General features: G+C 43.0%; 1 protein-coding gene across 2 annotated transcripts; it reads right to left on the bottom strand.

The window, feature by feature from the left end:
* Nucleotides 1-821: 821 nt before the first annotated feature.
* On the bottom strand, nt 822-9,516 carry GATD1 (glutamine amidotransferase class 1 domain containing 1). 2 transcript variants are annotated; one of them, XM_053394979.1, is made up of 8 exons: nt 9,238-9,516; nt 8,110-8,186; nt 6,625-6,730; nt 4,617-4,724; nt 3,950-4,044; nt 3,101-3,194; nt 1,592-1,703; nt 822-1,224 (listed from the first exon to the last, which is right to left on the bottom strand). In XM_053394979.1, exons 1-8 carry the CDS (start codon nt 9,362-9,364, stop codon nt 1,215-1,217), a joined length of 729 nt encoding a protein of 242 aa, XP_053250954.1. In that variant the 5' UTR covers nt 9,365-9,516; the 3' UTR covers nt 822-1,214. The 2 variants fall into 2 exon arrangements, with proteins under 2 accessions (XP_053250954.1, XP_053250964.1); XM_053394989.1 differs by having other exon boundaries at nt 822-1,221.

Below are 9,516 nucleotides of genomic sequence, written 5' to 3'. Positions count from 1 at the left end.
CCAAATGAACTTGAATAAGCATCTGACCAAACAATGATTAAGGATCTCCAATTATGGTTTGAAGTAAGACTTGCAAACTGTAATTGTAATCATGATTTGATGTCTGAATTGACGAGAGTTTGGTCTCTTAGGAATGCAGCACTTAGGTACGTAACTGTAGTGTAAACTTCATGTTTGGAAATTCAAATGGTGGCTTGGTATGGTGCCAGAATATTGTATGACTAGAAATCTGCCCTGTAGTCCTATACATGGTTTACAATACCTAAGCCAGCCTAAACAGGTAAATTAAAATTGATTTCACAAAAAACATGGCCAAGCTGCTACTAGCAGCTAAGAGGAGCATTTGTCTAATCATTCTGTGCAACAGCTATATTACGTGTTACTTCAAACCAGCCTTTGCCAATTTGAAGCCTTCTAGATGTTGCCTATTACAACTCTGATCAGCTACAGCCAAAAGTCCTTACACTACAAACTTTTAAGAGGGTGAAATTATATTTATTGAGTCCAACTTCAACAGCTTCTCTAATTTTCTTCTGTGGTCATAAAAAAATGGACTTGTACAATCATGGGTGGTACAAAAAAACTAAATAAAATTATCTTTAAAAGCATTCCAGCACACATACCACAGCCCCAAGACTAAATGCCTTTCCATTCAATTGTTGTATTTCCATTTTATAGAATCTTCATGGTCTTTGCCTCAAACTCAACTCATTATCTAGAATAATTTTTGTAGCTTACTGAACTGAAGCTTATTTTAACTTTCAGCTAATCTCAATACAGCAGTCTTTTTAGCACCTGCAATCAAACTCAAAACTCCTATGTGAAAGTGTAACAAATACTTTACTTTGTATTCTTATGTTATCGTTAATTGCCACAACTGTAAACTAATACCACATAGTCCTGCACAAGGATGAGGATTTGGACACATGGATAACTAACACAGTAATAGCTTCAAAAATATTTAATTCAGGAGTTCAGCTGTTGACAGAGCTGCAAACCATGGTTTTTCATGTTAATTTTCAACCAGGCTTTTAAGAATCTGTATTAACACAAGATGGAACAATATTTTTCAAAAAACGCAGGAAAACGTAGTTCAATTAAGGTTTTTACCACATGATTTACAGTCCCCATCCTTACAAATGTGCAGTGTTCTTCTTTCCATTTCTCAAAGATGAAGACGACTTCTGTATTCATCCCATTTACAAAGAGCACCATCATTTTCTGCTGAATGAAAGCAGGACATAATAATATCACTGTAAACAGCTCACATCTAAACTACAGTAATAACTTTCTAGAAAAAAACCAAGCAGCTAAGCATCAGAGATCTGCTTCATCTACTTATCCATAATTGACCAGGTTATTTTAAAAAATGAAACTGTACTGTGACCCCATTACCCTGTAATATATGTTCATTTGTTCTTTGAAGAAAAGGATTGAGTTTGGCTAGCTGTAACCAAATAATTTTAATTCTTAATATAAAACTAGTCTCCCCCTCTCAGACATACACACATTAGCTAGAATACTCCAGAACTGAAGGGCTATGTCTGCAGTGGCACAAAATTTTATTGAAACTTCCCCCACCTTTTCTTACCTGCCATTGCAAAGAAAAATAAGGTTCTGGACAGCTGCAACTGTAGAATTTTCATTCTGTCCAGTGACAAGGTGTCTGTCCAATACAACATGCACTGCATCTGCTTTGCTGGCTGTATTGGGGGAAAATATTCATGTCTTAATTTACATACTACAACCTCCATTTCTCTGACACTTAAGAAAAATTATACACAAGTCTTTACTGCTGTTTATCAATTTAATTTCATCTTTCTAATAAGTTGATTTGTTTTTTCCAATCACTTGCAAACTATTTTTATTGTCCTTTGTGACTTGTAAAACCCAAGCAATTATAGGGATATCTATAACATTGGCCAGGCTCAGACTATGATTTAGATTATTGCATGTGAGCCACAGTGACTCTTGTGCTTGTCTTCCCTTCTCCTTAGTGTCTGAAACAAATAGAATGAAATTTTCCTATTAATCTTTTAAAATGTTGCACAATTGTGTGCAAGAGCATGCTGAGGGTATATAAGAACACAGTGGATCTTAACTTCTGCCTGCAACAACATTAAGGACCACTAGAGGGCTCTCCACCAGGGCATTCAGATTCCACTCATGAACAAGCTTGACTTCATTTCTGAGATGGTCAGTGGCAAAGACTGAAATGGAGTTCCTGTGGGTTCAGTTATGACAGGCACCCCAAAACTCAGCCCTCCAGCTGTTTGGGACTACAACTCCCATCATCCCTAGCTAAGAGGACCAGTGGTCAAGGATGGTGGGAATTGTAGTCTCAAAACAGCTGGATGGCCGAGATTGGGGGTGCCTGAATTATGAATTTTTTTGCCCTATAGGACGCACTTTTTCCCCTCCAAAAATGAAGGGGAAATGTGTGTGCATCCTATGGGGCGAATGCAGGCTTTCGCTGAAGCCTGGAAAGCGAGAGGGGTCGGTGCGCACTGACCCCTCTCGCTCTCCAGGCTTCAGGAAGCTCTGCGCAACCCTTGGGAGACCAGCGCGACTTCGTGCCGGTCTCCCAAGGGTTGCGAAGAGCTGCCTGCATTCTGAAGCCTGGGGCGCACTGAAGAGCGCGCCCCGGGCTTCGCGCTGCTCTCCGCAACCCTTGGGAGACCAGCGCGACTTCCTGCCAGGCTCCCTAGGCTTGCAGATAGCAGCCTGTTCTGGGGGCTGGGGTCGGGGGAAGCTCAGCCTGGGAGGGAAATAATTTTTTTTTCTTTATTCCCCACCCCCCAAAAAAACTAGGTGCGCCCTATGGGCCGGCGCACCCTATGGGGCGAAAAATACGGTAGTTATGTTCAGCTCATCTCCAAGATTGGGAGATTTACTGTGGAATGCTGGGCTGTTATAGCTTCCATGTTGCTGAATGTTTTAATGAGAAATTTTGACAAGCACTTTCTAACTTCCACTTTTAAGGTCTTACATCTGCATTGGATCTTGCATTAATACAGTACAGCCCAAGCATTTCTTGAACACATTTACTTAATCAACTACTGATTAAAACCCTGTGGGAACAGAGCCTTAAATGACATACCGCTATAGACAGCTCCAGAATCTTTTGCAAAGTCCTCAAAGATAATAGGCAAGCTGGCAAAACTAGGCAGTCTTATTAGTTCATACACACAGGGCTGGAAGATATAAGAAAATAAATGTCACAAAACACGTAGAAGAAGATACTGTTTTCGGTGGGCTACCCAACACCTTGACTAGATTCTTGCAAAGAATACAGGACTAGGTTGACCTTGGTCTGATTCAGCCAAGCAGTTCCTAACCAAGACTCAGGATCAAACCACACAAAACACATTAGTGGGTCAAAGGACTTAATTTTAAAGGGAGGGGAGAAGAAACAAGGCTGAAGTGAGCCTATCCCTGCAATAATTCATAATACTCCTTTTATACTTGAGCATAAAATAAAGTTATTTAAATAAACATGCACCTTTCTATCCCACTGCTAGCATGTCCCCAGAAAGTTTAAGTACATGGTTTCCCTCACAGTTAGTAGTTAAAACTACATAATGCATATGGCTATGTTTGTATTGCTTATACTGTGATCTTCTTGAGATTATTTTTCTAAATTGCTTTGAGGAGTCTTTTGACTATATATTTTTTAAAAAAAGTAAATAAATACAACTTTATCAGTCATTTCACCTTGCAGTGACCCTGAATTAAAGACCAGTAAATATGTGCTTGGCTTCACTGAAAACAGACTACTATAAAAGGGCTTGGAGCAGATCTGTGGTTGTAATATGGGAAGCCCAAGGGGAAATCCACATATAAAATGTAGACAAAGGCTACTTCTTATGGGACTCATCACAACAGAAATTTGAGTTTTAGAAGAGTGATATATGAAAAGTCGTGATTTGCTTAAACATACTGCACCTACACCTGTTAAGCTGTATTCCTGAAATACCCAGGATTTGTCCTCATTTGTGGCACAGCATAAGGCGGCAGCTCCATGTCCAACAGCACATATGGGTTCTACAAAGAAAAACAGCTTTATCTAAAAATCCCTGTTCATAAAAATTACAATTTGATTCCCTCCCCCAAGAAGTTCAGTTATGCTACAAAATAATATTCCCATCTAACTGACTTCAGGTACTTCTGTGATGCAGCCAGCATGACCAATGAACAGAGATGTTGGAACTATAATCACAACAATATCTTGAGGGCCACAGGTTCTCCAAATCTGATTCAAGGCATAAAAACCACTCAGAATGACTGAGATTTGACTGATAGCAAACATTGCTGGGGGAAGGGGCTGTGTAAAAAAGATGTGGAAAGAAGTTCAGTGTTGGTATTTGTAGATTAAGTGATGCACATCCACAATGTTAGGTTCTAAACTGGCTACAATTGTTCTTATGTTACTGAACTGAGTTTGCACTAGTTTGCTACTGTATCCACATTATCAATAATTTTCCTTAAGGCCTCCTGTATGTTCACCCCTACCAGAAAGAGAGATCTTAATTAGTCTTAGCAGTTTATATGCTTCCCAGTCTAAGATGCACAAAGTGTACAGAATAAAGCATAAATCCCCAAGGAAGTTTACTTACTGTTTTCAGAGCTGAAATGCTGCAATATTCTAGCTAAGTAACCACTGTTTGCCAGATCCACCATGGCACCAGGACAGTCTGGAATCAACAAAGCATGGTATCTGGCACCTAGGGAGGAAGAAGCAGCAAAGAAGCTTACGACACTCGTAAATTCTGTTTATTTCAAAACCAGCTAAAGGTTTATCAAGGTTGACAGGCTGGCAGGGATGACTCCATGGGCTAGTGGGTACACCCCAAAATATTTCATGCAACCCCATTCAGTCCCCCAGCTTTTAGTCACTAAAGTCTTATAATGTGCCAATTAAATCCTTGCTCTCCTAATAATGGCCTTTGCCTTCCCCTTCATTCCCCCAAACCACTATTCCTGGAGTTGGCACTACAGGAACAGTGCCTTTCTACAAATACATTTATGACCCCTCTCCCATATTCACTGTCCCCAGTGACCTGGCTCTTACTTTACCTGCTCCAACAGCAGGTGTGATTTTGAAGGTGTGAAGAGTTGTTCCACCTTTTCCCTGTTCTGCCCATCAAGGGGATTACCATACCTGGAATGAGGGGTAGAGCCATTACTCCAAACCAACCACAGCCTCCAGGGTGCAACAAGGTGCAAGAGGACAGCTTTGGAAACAACCCTGCAGCTGACTTCAGAAGAATAGTTGCTGCTCTCCTTCCCCACTGTGTCCCTTTCACAGGAAGCTTTGTTCCCACAGCAACACTATCCCTAAGTGCACGCAGGAATGATTCTTCATTACAGTGGTGCCCTGCAAGACAAATGCCTCGCAAGACGGAAAACTCGCTAGACAAAAGAGGTGCCGTTTTGGAGGTGCTTTGTAAAACGAATTTCCTATGGGCTTGCTTCGCAAGACGAAAATGTCTTGCGAGTTCCTGCGGGGGTTTTTTTCCTCCCCCCCCTTTTTCTAAGCCGCTAAGCCGCTAAAAGCCGCTAATAGCGCTAATCCGTCAATGGGCTTGCTTCACAGGACGAAAAAACCGCTAGACAAAGAGACTCGCAGAACGGATTCTTTTCGTCTTGCGAGGCACCACTGTATGGGGTAATTGGAAGGGGCCTGTTCAAGAAAGCATTGGAATGGGCTCTGTTGACCACACTCCGAAACTATTAAGAGCAGGCTAGATTCCCTCTGGCCCCACTGTTTTCTGTTTTGAGGTCACACTGAAACAGGACAGAATGTCTGAATACTGCTCATGGCCATGTTTGCGTCTGAAAACTACAGACAAACCAATTGCCCATCAAATAAAAATGGGAGGCAACATTATGGAGGGGGCTGCCTTATGAGGATTTATGCTCCTATTTCAGGTCTTGTTCCTCCCCAAAGTGATCTGGTAGGTCACTGGCAGGAAAATGTCAATTCTGATGCAGTGGGAAACCATGATGAGCCTTGGGTTTAAGGCACCCTCCCATCACCATTTCCTTTGTAACCATGGTGCGAAAATCTCTATTTTAAACTAACCACAGTTCCCTCAGGGAGCTGAACAATGTTTGTTCAAGCTATGGTTTGAAAACAAGCCAGGATCCCAAACCACTCCTTGACTCTGGTTTGTTATCACAAGTTACAGTTGAAATAAACCACAGTTCACCAAGCTTAAATATCACAGGAAATTGCTGTCAGTTTAAAAGTGAAAGTGATACCTTTCCGTTTCCCCTTGGATGCAAAGGAGTGGAGGAAGGAATGTGTGAGCCAAAGATCTGCCATGGTTTAGTGTCATAGAAGGAAACCATAGTTCCCTATCATATCTGAATACTCTCTGTCACAAATGCAAGAGAAGCCTTGAGATTGCAGCAGACAGGAAAAAAACTATCTAAATAATTGCTAAAAATGCAAAAGAAACAGTAATAGCATTATTCTCAGCACATGCTCAACAATCACTTTTAAAATCAATGAGTGCTTAAGTTTGACAGAGTTGGCAGCAAGGAGCACTATGCTGTGTAGATAAGAACAGTTTGTGCACAGAGAACAGACCCTGAGTTGCAAGTTAAAAGATACCTCACCATCAGTTGATTCCAGCTTGGCAGGATTTGCGTAAGATTTCATTCGGAAGTCCTGGATCCAACGCATGTTTGCCTCATTAACACCAGTGAAATCAATTGACTTTCCCTAGCAGAATCATTGTTCAAAGCTCAATTAATGAAAATATGTGAGGAAAGCCTAGTTAAATGCAAGAGTTTATACATGGGCAAGATCTGATAAGAGCACCCATTTTTTAAAGACATACCATTTATTGGTGATTGACTGAAATAAGATAGACAATTCATATGCAAACAAGTGGTTCTGATTTTGTAAAACAAGCACAAAGCTACACATATGAACAGCACTGCAGCTCAAACCAATGCCTCTCCCTTTCCCAAATAACAGAGCCTAAAACTAATTGTTTCCACTTAAAAGACCTATATTTACTGCCCTCTCTATTTCCAAAGTCAGAGTCTGATGTAGACTCAGATGATGGAAAGACACCCTCCCCCCTCAAGTAGGGAGAGGAGAGAGCAGGCTAGGGCTCTCAGGTAAGATGGCAGGACAGGGATGGAGAACTTCAGTGCCAAGACCACATTTCCATCTAAGCAACCTTCTGGAGGCTGCATGCCAGTGGAGTGCAAGGCCAGAGGCAAAAGTGGGCAGATCAACTATTAAGAATATTAGCTTTGTGCAGTAGGCTAGTTTCTACACACACTCTTGTATTCATGGGCATCTGCAGGAATTCATCAGGGAGAATGCGAGTAAAACACTCAAAGCAGGAAGTACAGTAGGCTAATTTTGTACAAAAAATGAGGATAAAAGTACCTGTACTTTTTGTCTCAACACACACACACACACACACACACACACACACACACCATGGATGCTCATGCCTCTATCCAGATAAGCAAGAAACATTTTCAGATTTGAAGGACATATTCCAGTTAGGCAAGAACACTCAAAGAGGGCGCAAAGCAAGTCTATGAAGGAGTGTGACCTGGGGAGAGTCCCAATGGCCTCCTGGGGAGCCACATTTGGCTCTTGAAAGTAAGGCTCCAATTTCTGGAGCAGGGGATAAAAATTACTTCCTGCTACAAAGAAAAAAGAATCAGCAGGCAAGGATTGTTTGTGCATTCTTCCCTCATGTAACAAGGCAACACACCTGGCAGCAGAACACCAGGCATTTTTTGAACCTAATGCACTTCCACCCAACAGCCCTACAAAGCAGGGCTGCCTCTTTATTCTGAAAGCTTCTCTGTGGAATGTATCTCTGGTATCTCTGGATCCCAATCCCCTCACCCAATCCTCCCACCCACACATATGTGATTTTGAGGTATGAGTTGCTTGCCCTGGGATGCAGCTCCCTCAACAATTCTTTCAAAGACCAAAAAATGATCTTCACTGGTCAAGGAATAAACCTCATGGATTTTCGCAAGTTCCGTTTGTTTTAAATGAGCCTAAAACTACTGTCTGAAATCAATTGCAACAATATCCACAGTTAGGTATTAACATTTTTTACCTACCCCTGGAGTAGCAACCTGTAGATTAAAAGCAGAGCTTGCCAGGGTAAAAGAGTGAAGGAAGGAATCAGCAGATACCCCTGGAAAACAGGAATTAAACAAAAGGCATGTTTCGTTTGTTTTCAAGTGCACATTTTTCACAGTACTAATCTGCTATTCCTGGTGGTCATTTTTCTCCTATAAGGAGCATTTTAATAATACACAATATTCATAATATTATTGAAAAAGACAGCCAGCTTAGGATGTTGGTAGTTGCCCCAAACAGACAAGAAATTACATCAACATCTAATCAGTTTTACAACTCCAGGAGAGAAGAATTGTGACAAACTATTTCATGCAGCAGGAGAGATATGCAATAAGAAAAAGCCACATCATAAAAGTAAAAAAAGGGGAAGCAGAGCTCAAGGCAGGGAGCAATATTAAGTAGGTTGCATCCACACCATACATTCAAAGTATCGCTAACCACTTTAACAAACACAGAGAACTGCAGTCTCTCATGGTGGCTGACCTTACAGAAAAACTTCAATCCCCAGAATCTTTTAACAAACTGCAGTTCCCAGGAACCTCCCCGAGTGTTTAAGGTGGCATAAGAGCATTTTCAATGTATGGTGTGGTGTGTAAGGGGCAATCTCAACAAGCAAGCTTCAAGCACAATTCGTACAATATGAGTAAGGATTTCATGCTCATATCGGAGACTAAGAGTACCAGAATGAGAGTGTGGCAGGTGTTCCGGATTGTTACAATACAAAAAGGGGGGGGGTTGTCATGTTTGCTTGTGCAGGAAGGCAGGCCCGGCCTCCCCTCTCCTGTTCAGGGTTGCAATTTTTTTTTTAAAAAATGTATATTTTGCTAGGGCTCCTGCAACTCTTACACGACGGGCAATAGCAACAACAATTATGATAACAATAGAGAAATGACAAGGTGACCTCGCCCCGCCCTGCAGAAATGGGAATGCCGCTGGCGTGGGTTGGCCTCCCTCAGGCGCCTCCATCCCGCCACCCCCAGGTCCTCCGAGCAGAAGCCCCGCGGGCGCCCGCACAGCTCCGTCTCCGCCACAGGGCGAGCCGAGGAGACAAAAAGCCCAGAGGGGCGCCCGCCCACCAGCCCGAGCTCGCTCTGCCCGCCCCTCACCTGCTGCGGCCGCGCTGGCCGCGATGAGGCACGTCGGCTTGCTGAGCCTCTCCGACATGATGGCGGCCTCGTCGTCCGCGGAGCCTCCCCGCGGGAAAGAGGAAGCAGGCGGCGGCCGCCTTCTCATGCGCTCCCGGCCGGCGGAGGTGGGGAAGCCTAGCAGCGCCTGGAGTGCAGGCAGAGAGGCCTATCCCCCCTCCGCTACGCCAGGCTGCGCTGCGCAGGCGCCATGGTGCGTGCGGCCCCAGCTGAGGGAGATGGGCCAGAGGCAGGTGTGGC

The sequence above is a fragment of the Podarcis raffonei genome, chromosome 1 (genome assembly GCF_027172205.1).
Source record: "Podarcis raffonei isolate rPodRaf1 chromosome 1, rPodRaf1.pri, whole genome shotgun sequence".
Lineage (NCBI taxonomy): Eukaryota > Metazoa > Chordata > Lepidosauria > Squamata > Lacertidae > Podarcis > Podarcis raffonei.
Note: the sequence above shows the minus strand (reverse complement) of the source record. Positions and strands in the feature narration are given on the sequence as shown.

Coding starts and splice junctions, on each gene's coding strand:
- GATD1 (XM_053394979.1), bottom strand. CDS start 9,364: ATGAGAAGGCGGCCGCCGCCTGCTTCCTCTTTCCCGCGGGGAGGCTCC. Junction 4,725..6,624: donor CAAGCTGGAATCAACTGATG/GTGAGGTATCTT, acceptor CTTCCTCCCTAG/GTGCCAGATACCATGCTTTG. Junction 3,195..3,949: donor AGGAATACAGCTTAACAGGT/GTAGGTGCAGTA, acceptor TATATCTTCCAG/CCCTGTGTGTATGAACTAAT.